The 16,666-nt window shown below is 40.2% G+C and overlaps 1 protein-coding gene across 2 annotated transcripts in view; it reads right to left on the reverse strand.

The window, feature by feature from the left end:
• CSF1 (colony stimulating factor 1) overlaps positions 1-16,264 on the reverse strand; it is a 23,868-nt gene extending 7,604 nt beyond the window's left edge. Inside the window, exons 1-6 of one of the 2 annotated variants that reach the window (XM_032218892.1) lie at positions 16,083-16,264; positions 10,737-10,873; positions 3,999-4,061; positions 2,968-3,132; positions 1,795-1,957; positions 1-33 (exon numbers count right to left, since the gene is read on the reverse strand). The exon at positions 1-33 is cut by the window's left edge and continues 965 nt beyond it. In XM_032218892.1, coding sequence (XP_032074783.1) covers positions 1-33; positions 1,795-1,957; positions 2,968-3,132; positions 3,999-4,061; positions 10,737-10,862 — 550 coding nt within the window. In that variant the 5' untranslated portion in view covers positions 10,863-10,873; positions 16,083-16,264. Of the gene's footprint in view, positions 34-1,794; positions 1,961-2,967; positions 3,133-3,998; positions 4,062-10,736; positions 10,874-16,082 lie in introns of both variants that reach the window. The other variant, XM_032218891.1, reaches the window with a different exon arrangement.
• Positions 16,265-16,666: the final 402 nt, after the last annotated feature.

Genomic DNA, 16,666 nt, shown 5'->3' on the forward strand with positions numbered 1-16,666 from the left:
ATGAACAGTTGCAATCCAGGGCACTAACAACACCTGAAAAGATCCAGATAGAGAGAATGGCCTTAGAGTAATCAGTGTAAGATGCAAGAAGAACCAAAGGGTTGCATTAGGCTCAGATTAGACACGACCTTTAAGCGACCATGCCAACACCCGATTTCAGCCTTTTTTCAAATCATGGTGATAAACAACGGAAGAAACTGCAGGTTAAAACTGAAATAAAGCAAGGCGACCAGCAGCAGAATTCAGAAAGAACTTTGAGGATGAAAGATTAATGAATGAATTGATGGATGGAGAGTGTAAGATTAGATTGGGGTAGCAACACCAAGAAAGAGCTCATGCAACTAAAATTTATGGAGAAATCATATACCATTGAGACCAAGCACTGGATCAGGATTCAATTGTCCAGAAAATCAAAGCAAAGAGAATAATAATTTCTCCATAGGAATGGCAATGGGGATATTCATGGCAATAAGAAGTGAATCTATAGTCTACGTCACTATAGATGCTGCATGCACAGACATAAAACAGAAACTGCCACAAGAACACAGATGAACTCAAGACAGATTTTCAGGTCAGACAGTTACTGCATTCTCCTTGGCAACCATCCAGAAGGACTGAGGGCTTCATTATCTCATTGGATTGCAGAGTAATAAAACTAAAAATGAGGTTTATTTGGAAGTAGATTTAAAAAGTGGAGAAAAGCCCAGCTATAAAGATTCCATTCAATTATGCCTGAACAATGCTAGGACCATTAGGAATTGAAGCATTATATATGGACCTTCCAAGCTGAATTAAAAAAAAACAACAGAAGGATGGGTATGTACAAACAGACGTAGAGAAACACCAGTTAGATAAGAATGCAATGTCTTCTCAACTTATTCCCATCTTTGCAGCTTAGCCTTTCCATCTATTTGAGGTCCATCTCAGGAATATATCTGAAATTCTCTGCCATGATATTAAAAGATCCCATTTCTGGTGGTCATTTTAGGATTCTTGCATCTTTAAGCAGAAATACTGCAGTTTTGAAATTGAAGTTGATTGTGAAGATACTTAGAACAAATGTAATATCTATTACAAATGGTTCTATGGTAGGCTTTTAGGCAGTCTTTATACATACTGCTTGAAGTGTCTCTCAACACTAACGTACGCCAAATATGTGTCAGAGGGCAAAGAAAATACAGAAATATTAAAGTTGCTTAACACAGAACAATGGATAATGGGAAAGGGAAGAACTTCATCTGACATTGTGTTAAAATCTACACCATCCTAGCAATACCACTTATACTTATACACATGTTTTACAGTTCTCTCTAAACAGTTTATAGAGTCAGCATATTGCCCCCAATAATCTGGGTCCTCATTTTACTGATCTCAGAAGGATGGAAGGCTAAGCCAACTTTAAGCCAGTGAGGACTGAATTCCTAGCAGTGGGCAGAGTCAGACTGCAATGCTGCACTCTAATCACTGTGCCACCACAACTCTTATTTAGGCACACAAGAGTCAGGAATCTGTAGCTACATCAGACTTAAACAGATTCAGTGTTGCCCTCACTTCAAACTAAAGAGGCCCACTAGATTTCCATTCAAATGAGATGTCTGTTGACTTCTAAGGCTTGCATTCCAGCAGACAATAGACAACACTTGCACATATAAATGCACAGAGAAGCCTGCTCCACAAACATAAATGCACATATATAAAAGCCACAAAATGCTTTACCCAGTTTAACCCTCGCTTCCCAATTCTATGCAGAACAATTGGCAGGAAATGCACCTCTGAAAGTCTTGAACTGTTTACCTGGAGAAACAGCATCCTTTTCCTGGGATTCTGAACACTTCTGGAAGACTCCACTGCAATCATCTGTGAATGTTGCCTTGCTCAGAAACTGCTTGGCTTGGCTAAAGTATTTGTGCACCAGTTGCAAAGTCTGCTCTGCAGTACGGGAGAAGGTCTTGATGCACTTCTTTCAGAAGGGGAAATAAACAAAATTAGCTGCTATTATATCTATCACAGCATATCACCAGCCAATCAAACATAGTTTCTCTACTTCCATAAGCAAGGGCTATTCTCAACTCTATACTGAAGATCCTGCAAGGAATATCCAACATATCAATAGGATTTAAAAGATCAGTGAGATAGAGCAAGTACTTCCTCATCTCAGTCTCTTAGGACAGTGGTCTCAAACCTTGGCAATTTTAAGCCCTTTGGACTTCAACTCCCAGAGTTCCTCAGCAAAGCTGGCTGAGGAACTCTGGGAGTTGAAGTCCACAGGTCTTAAAGTTGCCAAGGTTGGAGACCACTGCCTTAGGAATTATCAGTCCCTAAAGATTAAGTGTAGCCAAATACAATATATTACACATTCAATCCACAAACTCTGTTTCCAGATTGACTCCGTAGATCCCATTGGTTAAAACTGCTAACCCATTTGGGGGATTTTCCTAAAACTTCTTTTTCTCATATTTGGGGACATTTTAATTGATGATGACTTCTGGAGAATTTAGAGGAGTGCATGCCTTTTTGAGTCATTTTGATTGGTCCTAAATGATATTGCCCAGATGATACTTTTTGCACATTTTGTCCATGGGCCAGCATAAGATAAATACCAACCAAAAGCATTTCTTCCCCATTACAGATAGCAAGCACTTGGAGAAAGCAGCAGCTGCCTAAAAAGTATGCATTGCTTCATAGGGCCCAAACTAACCCTCTTTCTGCCCTGTCTTTAGGTACTTTAAAATTATGTGCCTGTATGTGAAGTCTAAAAATGTGATTAAGGTTATATCTGGTGCAATCCCAACTTCTCTAAAAAGAAGGCACATTCAAGGAAAGACACACTAAAGCATTTTTTTTTCAATTCTCTCCTCAGCATCCTCAGCTTTAAAATTTAGATGTCAATTGTCAATCAGCTTCTCATTCTCATTAAATGTATTAGCATTATTTCTGAGGTTTGGATAACTGATCAATAAAATGTACCTTATTCTTATCATCGTGAGGCTTAATGCATTTTGCAAGGTTCACGTATAAACCCTTGATCAGACCGAGTTTCACGTAGTTTGGAGTATTACTCTTGAATGTAATATTATCAATGATACCTTTCAGGGGATGGTAGGCTGCTTTGAGAAAGCATTCAGTATTATCCTAGAAGATAATAAATATAGATGTCAGCAATGAAAATATTCAGGTTTGTTCAGATTAAGTACTATTCTTTCTTGTTGCTACCACCTGTCCTTTCCAAAAAGGGACAAGGGTAAAAATAGACTTGAAGATGATCAATATAATTGCTCTTCTCCAATTATAAAGGATCTAAAGAGGTATGTCAATCAAATGAATAACAGCAGCATCAAAGGCTCATAAATTCCTCTTGGGGTATTTTGTCTACGAGCTCACTATGGAGATGAAAAACTAAATAGCAATAGCAATAGCAATAGCAGTTAGACTTATATACCGCTTCATAGGGCTTTCAGCTCTCTCTAAGCGGTTTACAGAGTCAGCATATATTGCCCCCACAGTCTGAGTCCTCATTTTACCCACCTCGGAAGGATGGAAGGCTGAGTCAGCCTTGAGCCGGTGAGATTTGAACCGCCAAACTGCAGATAGCAGTCAGCTGAAGTGTTTGCAGTACTGCACTCTAACCACTGCGCCACCTCGGCTAATGCTAATGACCTCTCATAACATTTTTGAAAGCTAACTAAGTAGAATGATAACCTTTCCTTAGTAACTGTGGGGAGGAAATAATCACAATTCAAAACCAATTGGAATACTCAAGATTGAACACGATAGAAAATTCTGGTTTGGAATCTCCTAGTAGCTAGAGGAAAAGATATGCAGAAGCCCAAAGCTAAACCAAAGGTCAGCACTACACTCACAATTCCTTGTAGTGAAAAAAAAAATCTTGAAAAATACAATGAAAGCCACTGCTTCAAACTCTGAACACTAGAAGCTCTTATATAAACTCTAATTGGCAATGTAACAAATTGAATACAGGATACTCTCTTGCAACTTACCAGTTCCCTTTCATCCACATATTCAAAAGATCGCAGGCAGGAAGTTACCATCTGGCTATCAAGCTATAATGAAAAAATACAGGGAAAATGTCCATTAATCTTACTCTGTTTTAGCTTTATGAATCCAAAGAATGTTCCAAGAAAGCTGATATCTAGGGCAAACGCAAACACTAGTGACAGCATAACAAGGTTAGAGAACTGAATTCCCTGCATAAAGCTAGAATTTGTTTTAGAAGGTTGCAAGAAAAGCGAAAGAAATGTGTTTGGGATAAATAAATCAGGGAATGGTTCAGAGTTAACCACAGCAATTGATCAGAATTAGGGCTGTCAAAAAGACACATCCACAGCTCCACAAGCAATGGCAACAATCACCAGCAATATCACAGAGCAACTCAGGAAAAGGCAAGCAGGAAATCAACGAGGGAAAAAGCTTGGCTCACTATCCCAAGAATGATAAACAGTTTAAGAGCATCACTTTCGGTTTTGGGTTTAGCATCTTCAACCTGTCCCCACTTGCCCAAAGGATGGGGGAGTTTTTGATTCTGCCAAAATGGCTTCTAAGCCAGCACAGCAACAACTAGGCACCAACCAGTTAACCAAACAAAACTCTGGCAATTGGAACCACAGTTTTTGCTTTCTGGCTACTCTGCTGAAAGACTCTTCAACAACATCACCAGGAAAGAAATCATACAATTTCCACTATTCTGGGAATCACATTATCCATTTCACAGCCGTTCTTTTCCATGAGCATAGTTGACTGTGAATTTACAATTTGCAGTAGTAGTCCTTGATTTATGACGGCAACTGGGACCAACATTTTGGTTGCAAGTCATGACAGTTGCAAGTTGAGGCACCCACATCAGTGGTCTCCAACCTTGGCAACTTTAAGACCTGTGGACTTCAACTCCCAGCTTTGCTGGCTGAGGAACTCTGGGAGTTGAAGTTCACAAGTCTTAAAGTTGCCAAGGTTGGAGACCACTGACCCACATGACTGGATCTAATTTTATGACTATTTTTACAGTGGATATTAAGCTTATCACATGGTCGTAAGTCTGAATTCATTCTCTCAGATGGGCAATATTTTTTTTGCCAGAAACCAGCCAAAAAAATAAACAAATCACAGATTACAGACATGCATACATACATACATACAGGATACTGCAACCAGTTGTAAATGTGAGCCAGTTTCCAAGTGCTCAAATGTAGTCATGGAAGTGTGTGTGTATATGCGCGTGCAACATCTTATGACTGCCATAAGTGCTTTATGGGCTGTAAACCATCTTTTCTGTGGTCTTGGTAACTCCAAATGATCATTAAAAAACCAATTGTATTTTTTACTTTGATTTAACTCCATCATAAGGGCTATTGTTAAGTATAACAAGAAAAATCACACTAGAATGAAAAAACAGCTTTACAAAATCAGGTGTCTCTGCAAGTATAATTCAGTTTTTGAAACAGCTACTGAAATAGATGACGCAATGGGGTTTCTGAATGAACATTGTTAAAACACGACACACATCATTAAAATCGCTTGTTGAGTCAAACTTGCAAATTCCCATTTGATTTAAAGGCATTCAACTACGGAATTCACAGAGTTTTAAATATACATTCTGTTAATCCAACCCTTTTCCTGGATCTAAGTGGCTTGAAAATCCCACTCTTTGTTCCAAAATCTGTATTCTCTTTAGGAGTAGGGAAGGGAGATTTTTATGATAGTAATATGCCATATACTGGATATAAATAGTGCCAAATGGGTACAGAGTTACTTTCATAATATTTGAAATTGGAATCATTAAAGTTTTGGCTCCAAGTAAATATATACTAACTAATCCTAAACTTTAGCCATGACTGCAAAATTAATCAGCAGTATGTTTTATTTGAACAATAAGCTCCATTAAGGTGTGGCAGCGTAATATTTGAGAAATAGTATGAGTTACAAATGACTCATTCTCCTTGGCTTAGAAAAGATACTGAAAAATAAGGGCACTTTTAATAAACAAAGTGAACCATGTATTATTCCTTTCAAAGGGAGATTTAAATAAAAAAATAAAGTTAAAACTATAAATTATTTCTACCAATTCAGATTATATTATCTGTTACCTGTTATTATATTAAGACTTACAGTCAATTCCAATGCCTATTATTTATTTATTGGTTTATTTGTAGGATTTACAGGCTGCTCCAACTCCTGATAATGAGTGATAGACAGGTTCCAATATATAAATGTAATTTTAAAAATACAGTAAAGTAAATCAGTGACTAGAGATGTTCCTATGGAACCTGAAGCCGAGACTGAAAATATTAACAGCAAGGGAGACTTACTTTCCCAACCAAGAGGGCGTTACAGCAACCCAGTCTTCCTTGCTTGATAGAAAAACCTTGCTTTCATCAGATTTCTAACATTGAGAAGGGAATAAGCCAGGGGTGGGTTCCAGCTGCTGCTACTGTCAGTTCGCTCATGGATGCGCTGCACATGCTCAATGAGTACTACCCGCATATGCACAGTACTAAAAAAAGCTTCTGTGCATGCACATAAGCAAAAAAACAAGATGGTGGTGCCTATGGTGCCATCGAGAGAATGGGTTCGGGGGCGTGACAGGCCAAGTTATTACCTACTCGGCTGAAGCGGTCTGACCTGGTAGGAACCCACCTCTGGAAGAGGCCAATCACATCTCAGACAATATATTATTCTAGAGGAGAAGGGCAGCAACTGAAAAAGTACTTCTGTTGATCCCAAAAGATGAGAGTCTCTAGTCTAGTTGAAGAGGCACATCAGAATTCTACCCTGCTGGGTCTTCTTGAAATAGGGAGATATTACAAGGCAGGGTTTCTTAAATCTGTTGCCATCACACCTCCCTTTAGTGTACACACATTCTCTAAAAATCCAAACACCAAAATGAACACATATGAACAATGAAAACAATACAATTAAAGGTAGATTTATTTTAATGATGAAACAAAAAGGTTCTTCACACTTCTCTTGGACTCTTGCTTCTAGGGGGTATACTTCACAGTTTGAGAAACCTTATTATGGGAAAAAAGTGCATCCAAAGATATCCCCAGGCCAGGAAGCATAATTAGGGTAATGCCTTGAACTACACTCAGAAGCCAAATGGAACTGACTTCTTGGAATAAAAGTGTCACAATGAGCTCCTTCAAAAGAATCCACCACTACCCAAACCACCTCACTCTTCACAGATGCAATTTCCAAATGCACCTCAAGGGCAGTGCTACATATTACAATATTCCAAAGGAAAGGTGACTGAGGCATAAATGGCAGCGAGTAATGTCTGCAGTTCCAGGAAGAGTTACAATTGACACTCTAGATATAGCTCAGCAAAAGGCTTTTAGCCACCTGCTCTTCAAGCAGAAACTATGAATCTAAGAGGGCCCCCAAACTAAATTTGCACAGAGAAGTGTAACCCTGCTTGAAGTTAATCATGGAGTCATACTGGAAGCGGCCTCTCTTTGATCCCACAGCTACTCCCTCTTATTGGGATTGATCTCAATCAGTTCTACTCCCATTCATACCTGGATAAACTCTAGATTAGTGGACAAACTTCACTGACATGAGTTATTTTCCAGTAGCCAAGCTATAGAGTTGGGCATTGTTAGCATACTGGTGAAACCTGACTCCAGGCAGCCAGATGACATCATCTAGCAGATTCAGGAAGATCTTGAAGAGGACTGGGAGTGTAGCAAGCTCTGGGGAATTTCCCCACTTAAGAGATATATGATTTAATTTCTCACAAGCATATTATTGACTGAATCCATCTATTTGGAAAGATGAACAGCTGTGCCCTTTACTCTTAACTACTGGAAATGGATCAGAAGACTGTTCAATGATATCCAAAGCTATTGAGAAATCAAGCAGGACAAGGATTACATTATCCCTATCTCAGTCCTATGAGATATCATGGACACAATCAATGCTGTGCCGGGCTGAATTTAGGCCTGAAACCAGACTGGCCAGATCCTCTATTTTTTCCAGGGCTCAATGCAATTCCAGCCCAACCATAATCTTGCCCCAAAAGGGAAATTTTGACATAGGCTGACAATTGCTCAGAATGTATGAGTTGAGAAAAGTTTCTTGAGAAAGGGGCACGCCACTGCCCCTTCAAGCATATGGTAACACTTTCTTTCTGAAGGATGCATTTCCCACCACCAGTTTTCTGTCAGCTCCCTGAAAACTTTCACAACAAGGAGGGGCAGGGATCCAGACTACAAGCAAAAGACTCTATTTCCTCAGGAATGACAGAAACACAATTATCTCAAATAGTATTGCAATGTGGAACCTCTTTCATCTTCACTAGGCTTGCCCAATGAACCTATACATTGGACCTATGCATTATTAAAAGATTAGATACGATATTAGCAGACCCCAATGTCTTTAAAATCCTCAAAGGAGCCAAATAATGAATCACAAATACATCATTCTCCTTGAATATTCTTTGGCAACCAATACATGTAAGAGATAGCAGGTGTTTCAGCACTGTTTAATATAAATATTACAACCAAGTTGTTTTCAGACAGGCAGGAATTTGCTTCCCTAAGGAGAGAACTGAACTCTGGAACAGGAACACTAGCAACTCAACATTCCTTTTTTAGGGAGGTTTATCCCAAAGTCAAAACAATAAAACAATTTATCCTTAGAAAATGTTGTTAATAGGGACTGTTTATAATAAATATGGATAATCAAAACATTGAAGTATTATTTATCTTATGTTGGTGCTTTCTTGTTAGTTTTTGCAGAATCTAGTAGTATACGGCACAAAGATATTAAGACAATAGAGCCATTAACGTTACAGAGAGCAGACTGGATGAAAAACTAGCTTGCTTTAGGAAAGTACTATCTTCCATAACTTGCATGGTTCAAATGTAGTAACAAAACTCCCACAATTATCCAACTAACATGGCCATAAGTGCCTGGATTTGTGGGGTGACTAGGAAAGTCAGTTAGATTTTCAGTATTGGTCAAGTAATGGTGGAGAATAGAGAGGATTCAGGATGGCAAAAAGACTTTAATAAAGTCACCTGACCAACTCAAACATTTGTCATCCTCAGAGGATGTTCACCCCAGAAATGCATCAAAAATGGGCACAATAGAAAAAATTACAAGAGAAAGTGTCCCTAGAACAATGCTATTTAAAGCCTCATCTCCTGGCTGTAGACAGTTTTGTCTTCATATTTTTGTTAGCTAAATAATAATTCTTGTGAATCTTTCCTATCTGAATCAGAATTCTGTAAAGCTCCTGGGAATTTTGTAGGCAAGAAAAGTATCGAGATTTCTAAAACGTTAGTTATGAAAACAATTCTTGCAGCAGAGATTTCCTAATAGTTTATTAATGGTTTAGGCAAAAATCAAGATTCCAGGAGACTTTGCTTTTAACATTTTGCAGCTCTAGATTTCCCTGACAATTAACTTGTCAGTTATGTTAGCTTTGGAAAATCCAGCCTGCATCAATTAATCATATAATCTCTGGGCTATTCCTCCAACTAAAAAAATAAATAAAATATTTAGATGGGGGAAAAACCCAGAGTAACGATCAGGTGAAGAAATAGCAGCAAAATATTCAAGGAGGTTTTGCCCTAATCTCAGGGCATTCCAATGCTCAACTTGTCTAGTGGTTGCATTGTATATGTCCTGGATTTTTAATGCTGTAAGCCACCTGAAGTCATCATATGTGGCTTGGGAAGCCATATACATTTGTTTCATAAAATAAATGACTATGGCATGAAAATGAAAAGATGGCAAGTTGGATTAAACTTCAGTACACAGCCAATTGATCAGACCATTCCAAAATGGCTTTAGACAGGAGGATGTTTGGTCTCAGGGATGTAGGAACTTCATACAGCTCTTATTACAACAGTAAATATTTGGCAATTTCATTTTCTTGCAGCATAGAAGAGGTAATCGGTAATATTGCTAAAATGACATAACAACCCCCCCCCAAAACCTAAATGAAAGTAAAATAAGCTTCCCAATAACTTGACTTTAGTGTCCCATGTAGGCACCAGTGCCCAGCTGATCTTGGGTTGGTTATTAGGATGAGTGATCACCAAAATACTGGGGGCCATGCACATCTTGGAAACTTTACCTTTCTTTTTCATAGTTTTTCACCCCTTCTAAATTTTGCCAACCGATATCTTAAACAAATCAAAGGTTATGCATATAATATAACCAATTCTTTGGGCAGAATTCTAAGTAACTTTTATTTATACACAACTTTTTTTCCCCCTCCTGGTTTGCATATTCATTCTTCCAGTACTTTTGGTGCAGAAATCAAAGAAATTACACTACCAATTAGGAACACTCAAGCCACACACTGTAGGAATCTCTAGTAAGCTGCTCTTAGTCAGAATCTACACTGGCACTAGGGAAATAATGCAAAACTATTTTACAGGTTTGTTGTGTTGAGAATGGCCAAGCATTTGTAAACATGAGAAAGATGCCAAGATAATTTCAGCGTCAACACTGCTCTCTTGTTGCCCGGTACCACTTACTGTAAAAAAGAATAACTTTTTCCTGAATCGAATACTAGAGGGACTGGAAACAACATAAAACATTGGAAATTAGATACTACTATAACTTTATTTAATACAGACCCAGCCTGACTGTTAAGCTGGTAATCTACTACCAAGATACCATCAGCACAGATACCCAGTCCATATAATGTTACTTCTTAACATCATTATTCTTTTAATACTGTGTTCTTATGATATAATTTATAAACTCACCAGATCAGTCAAGTTCTTAAGGTGGGATGCCATGATGAGCCGGTGGCAACCAGAATGATTCTGTTCAGTTACGTGGATACCGCAGGTTGCGAGAAGAAACAAGGCTAGTTGCATAGAGGCAAACATGTTTTCCTGGGCTGTGGATGAAGAAGAAGTCTCATATTAGAAGTCTCATAATAGAAGTCTCATATTGCGTTTTCTGCTCCTATAGATAGGATCAAACTGGTCAGTCCTAGAGATCAACCCTGACTGCTCTTTAGAAAGCCAGATCCTGAAGATAAAACTCAAAATACTTTGGCCACTAAATGAGAAGGAAAGAATCACTGGAGAAGAGTCTAATGCTGGGAAAGATTGAGGGCAAAAGAAGAACGGGATGACAGAGAATGAGGTGGCTGGATGGAGTCACTGAAGCAGTTGGCGTGAGCTTAAATGGACTCCAGAGGATGGTAGAGGACAGGAAGGCCTGGAGGAACAGTTGTCCATGGGGTTGCGATGGGTCGAACACGACTTCGCAACTAAAAACAATAATAAATAGGACTGTCCTTAACAAGCCTTTACATTTCATTGTTTTTCCTTTCTAATGTAAATCAACATTATATTTCAAACGTATGTCCTAAACTCATCGATGTCTGGCTAATGTGGTGCTATGTCTTCCCTCAGCCTCTTTTTAAAAAAGTAGCCATAAAATTTCGTCAGCTTATCTAGAGGATTCCTCACTTGTTTCTCTCCTCCCATGGTCTGCCACACATCTTTCTTCCAAACCACACATGCTGGGAAATCATTCTCTCTTCTCCCACTGCCCTTTGCTACAACATCTTACTAGCAAAGACTGTGATACTGTCTCAGAATTACCATCCATTATTGCATAGAAGTTTGGTTTAAAAAAAATGCGTAGTTTTTTTTTAAAGTCAGTGCTAAAATATTGCAGTAATATTTCCTTCTACTATTTGTACTTTCCCACCGGGCCTTTGCTTCAGACCAATTTGTGCTTGGAACGGACCATATCAAATTACCACATATTGGGCATGGCTCCAACAATAACTCTTTTCCATCCTGCTGGCATCCATGACTGCAGAAATCTCTGGACTATATATATTCTGAAGCTTGCCACATTTATTTAGCAAAGCATAGCAGCACTGCTGCTAAGGCCCGAATTTCCCAAGAGTGCTTTAAAGTGCACTTGATAGAACAATCCAGGAACTTTTTCAGGAAGTTTTGAAGCCTTAACTCTGGTTTACAAGCATTCTTTTCTCCCTCCACCTCCATTCTTATGTTCTTATTAGGAAAAGAAGAGGTCAGACAAGTAGCCAAGCTGGGAATTTCCCCCATTGTTACAGCTCAGATGGATTGCACATTCCCTGCTGTTCTGTGACAAAGCTGGTTTTTCCCTTCCTTGTGCAGATGAAATACTTGCTCCAACATAATGAAGTATTGCAGCTCTCAGCTCAAATTCCCCAAGTTCAGTTTTTAGATGCCTATTGCAGCTTCCATGCCACATTTATTTATTTAGAAAATATACTGTATGTAGGCAGTGCTGAAAGCATATACATAAACCAGGAGATTGCAGTTCTAGGCCTGCTTTAGGCATGAAAGCTGGATGGGCAGCTTTCAGCTAGTTATTCTCTCTACGCAGCTCAACCCACCTCAAAGGTTGTTGTGGGGAAATTAAGAGACAGGAATATTATGTATCTTTGTTGCCTTGAGTTACATATTAAAAGTGGGATTAAATATATAATGAATAATGGCTGCAAGCAACAAACAAAAGTACTATCAAATCATTAAAAAATTATATACAATCAATATGTAAAACACTAAGAACTGAGCAAATCCTTAACAATAGCATGTTTTAGCCCAGCCATAGAAAAGAATATTCAAGGTATTTATTTGTGTGTATTCTGCCTTTATTCTTTTTACATATAACTCAAACATATCCAACACACCTACTTCCTCCTATCCCCCCCCCCCCAAAAAAAACAACCCTGTGAGGTGGGATGGGCTGAGAGTATATGACTGGCACAAAGTCAGCCAGTTCCTCCTCCTTCTCAGTTTCTTTTCATCCCCCTAATTTTTATTATCCAAGGAAATTGCTCAAGTCCCACAGATCAATTTGGAATTTCCCCTTCAGTATCTTCTGAAACTGCTGTTGTTTCAAAACAGACTGCAGATGCTAAAAATGGCTATTTATCTTTTCTTGCTTCCCAAGCATTGTGTTCCAAAATTCCTTGCTATGAAAAGCCCCAGAAGTTCAGGACATGAAGTGGTTCCAGATAGATGGCAAATCTACAGAACAGCAGCGTGGAAAAAAGAAGGCTAAGAATTAAAAGTTAGAAGACCACCAAGTTGCAGCAACCACCAACAGACAAGGCAGCTCCAGGAACTTACTTGAAAAAGCTGAATCGACCAACCACAGCTTTTCCCACAGGAGTCAGTCTAGAGATGTTGAGACTAACCTCTGGGCCCCCACTTAAGTCTCCCTGCGATTTAAGGCAATGGAAGCAATGATCCAAGATAGCCACCATCGTCTCTAGAAAGTTCACTTGCACTAAATGATTGGGAATCCTCTACAGGACATTTGAGCCTTTTTTAATGTTCTCAAATACTTTAATATATATTTGCAACTGAGGATATAAAAATTGTTTGACTACTCTGCAGAGGATTTCCAATCTATAAATCTATCATCCATCTATAAATATTAGGAATAACAGAGGAAAATGCTCTAGTACAAAAGTTACTCTATTCTTCATAGATCAAACCAGTTATTTGGGCTTCTATATCCAGACTGAAAAAAATACGGGCAGCTACTAGAGGGTGGCAAAGATTTGGAGAGGTTTCACATGCTTTTTTCATTAGTGCATTAATGGTCATTTTTAGAGTCCTGTGGTACCCTATTCTTAGGTCACTAAAAGTATTTAATTGCCTACCAATAAACCTGGCAGCACCTCTCTATCAGGCTTCATATCAACTTTCAAGTTTGGGTAATAACTATGAAAAGGAATATCAGGCTTTCCTGCAACTTCAGCCACTTATTTAGTTTGGTTCTTCCTAATATACTCGAGGACAATTCCTGTCATCCCAATGTTAGACAAGATTAAGAAGGCTCAATTACACCTTCCAGCTGTTCACTCTTATTGGTTTTCATAACTTCACTTTTGGATTCTGTGCACAGCTCTCTTCTCCACCGAACTGCTGCCACTGCATGCTCCTTCTCAGGGGTGGGTTGCTGCCGGTGTTACTGCCAGTTCGGTGCACGGCGCACTTTGTGCATGCACAGTTGTCTATAAATAAGTCTGTGCATGCACAGAACATTAAAAAATGCCCAAAAAACATGCCACGGTGACAGATGAACCGGTTTGTGGGCATGGCGAGCCTGCCGTCCCTACCGGTTCGGTGACCCAGTCGCAATTTGCACTACCGGTTTGCCTGAACCGATAGCAACCCACCTCTGCTTCTTCCCTTATCCTTGGCACCTTGCTATCCACAAGAAAAGCTTTCCAGAACAATGTAAGGGTTATTTTATGCCATAGCATTCCAAAGTTATTGTCCTACAACCTTGGGGGATCTTCCAAAAGGCTTCCAATGATTTGTTCACTGAGATTAGCAAAAGAATCCAAAGGGAAGGAGGATAAGAGAGAGAAAAACAATGAGGAAAGATTTGGAAAAGATTTCATATCAATATGCCCACTTAGAAAGCCCGGGAGGCCTTTATTACTGTATGTTCAGCTAGAAGGTGAAATAGATTGATAGGTTTCTTAATATTAACAGAATTCTTTCAAGATTTTTAGCTTAATTGCCTGCAAACAAGAGCTGGCTGAGTATAGTGGTTAATGGTACCAAGCTTGGAACCAGTGTGAATTCTAATTCTGCATTGAGACATAAGTTCTGGGATGACTTTGGGCCAGTCACTCTCTTTCAGCCTAAGAGAGAAGGCAATGGCAAATCACTTTCGAATTGGGAACAAAGGCCTAGGAGCACCGTTTAACCAGGAGACATTAAAAGTACATTATTAAATCATACTTTGCTTAATTGTGGCAGAACATGGGGGTGTAGCCAATTCTGGTTAAGCCATAAACCAGAACAGTTACATTTACACATCTGAAGTATTTAGTATACTCTGCAAGTCTGGCCTATGAATTTCACTTTCCATACTAGAGGAATAGTACTCCTATTCCATACACCTAAGGATGTAGAAAACTATTAGCCATGTGTTGTTGAACTTATCAACTTCCAACCTGCCATATACTACTTTTGACTTACTTTGATGGTACCCATTCTGAATGGCTGCTTTATAGGGGCTTCCACTGTGCACTGTTAACCATGGTTTCTTTTTCGACATGCTCCCTTTTATTTTGTGACTCAGAGCAAAAACCGAGTCAAAAACAGGTTCAAATTAAGCTCTGAGAAATCAGAAGGGCTATGCAGGAAGAAAAGTTTCAAGGCTTTAAACACTAGATGGTTTATCTACTTGAGTACTGTACAACGGAGAAGTCCTACGGTCCTCTAAAACTTCCATACCAGGAGAAAACTTCACCCCAACATTTGACAGGTCCCCTTATCTGTGGCTGTGGCAGCTCCACTCTGCAACCAATATTTAAGCTCTAGCTGGCTACATGCTGGTAACACTAATAAGGCAATGTGAGTGCATTACAGTGCAACTGATTTCAAAAGGAAACAGCAACTTATTCAGGATCACAATGCATGTTTATTTGAAAAATGCCCTTTGGGCCTTCCTTTCAAGCAAACATTGGCCAGCTGGAGCCAGAGGAGGGTTCCTCAAGGGGGACTTCAATTTTTCTTTAGATTTTTCTGACCAGCTTTGTGCAACTTGACAGGAGGGGGCGTGAAAGATGAGGATGAACGGGAGGAAGAAAAAAAAAGGCGGTGGTAGTGGGAGAGAACCTGGAACCAGCTACAAGCAGAGGTCAGTAAATGCCCCAGAGGAGGAGGAAGCCAAGGGCAACAAGACCATCCTGCACTGCCGCCTCAACACTGAGGGGGATAAAGCCACGGTCAAACCCCGTTTCATTCTTCGCTGTAGAAAGCCGAACGTTTGCAACGGCGGTTCCCCTTTTCATTCTTACTCGGCAATAACTCCTAAGTGGAATGCTCCGCAGAGGTTGGGAAAGTTCCCCGCAGCCGCTCAAGAGCAAACGAGCCAACTGTCAGAGCAACTGGGCCGTAGCTTGAGCGCCTGGGACGGCTGCAAAGGAACTGGGTGCTTTGCGCAATTGCTTGAAAAGCAACGAACTATGCCGACACTCTGCCGGCCCGGAGGAGAAGACAAGCACTTGGCCGCCAAAGCCTCGCTACCCTTACAACCAACGCCGCCACCACCAGAAGGGTTCCTACCTTCGCCGTGCGCGCGCGCTTACTACTCCGGGGACTGCACTGCAAGGCTCCGTGGGGCTTCAAGTCCTGCTTCGCGAGAGCCAAGAGGGCGCGCCTTTTCTTGCAATTAGTCCCGCTCCCCTTGGTAGGCGGCCGGCAAGAGGGGGCTGGAACTTCCACTTCGTAACAACAATCCCCAGGAAAGCCTGCCTCCCAACTGCTGGCTGCTTGGAGGTCGCGCTTTATAAAGAGCTGCGCCGAAGCATGTGGTTTATGGGAAAGCACCTTGGATCGGCGCCAGGTTTAGCGCTCGTTCCTTTCTGCCGGTTTCGCCCCACCTTTTCCCCCCTCTGTGGATTGCTTGCCACTCTGCTTTTCCGAGACTGGGCTGTCAAAGTGGGCGACTCTCGGGGGCAGCTGTGGTCGATCTTTGCGCCACTCACCTCTTGCTCTTGCGTGTCGGTACACCTGACAACGCCTTTGCTCCGTCCCTTTGGCAGCCCGTTTTTTTCAGGCCTCGGGGACAGGTGTCAAATAACCGCGTTTATCGCAGTCATTGAGAAAAATCCCTCCCAAGGATGAGCCGTTGGACTTCATTGCTGGAC

Source organism: Thamnophis elegans, chromosome 5 (genome assembly GCF_009769535.1).
Source record: "Thamnophis elegans isolate rThaEle1 chromosome 5, rThaEle1.pri, whole genome shotgun sequence".
Taxonomy (NCBI): domain Eukaryota; kingdom Metazoa; phylum Chordata; class Lepidosauria; order Squamata; family Colubridae; genus Thamnophis; species Thamnophis elegans.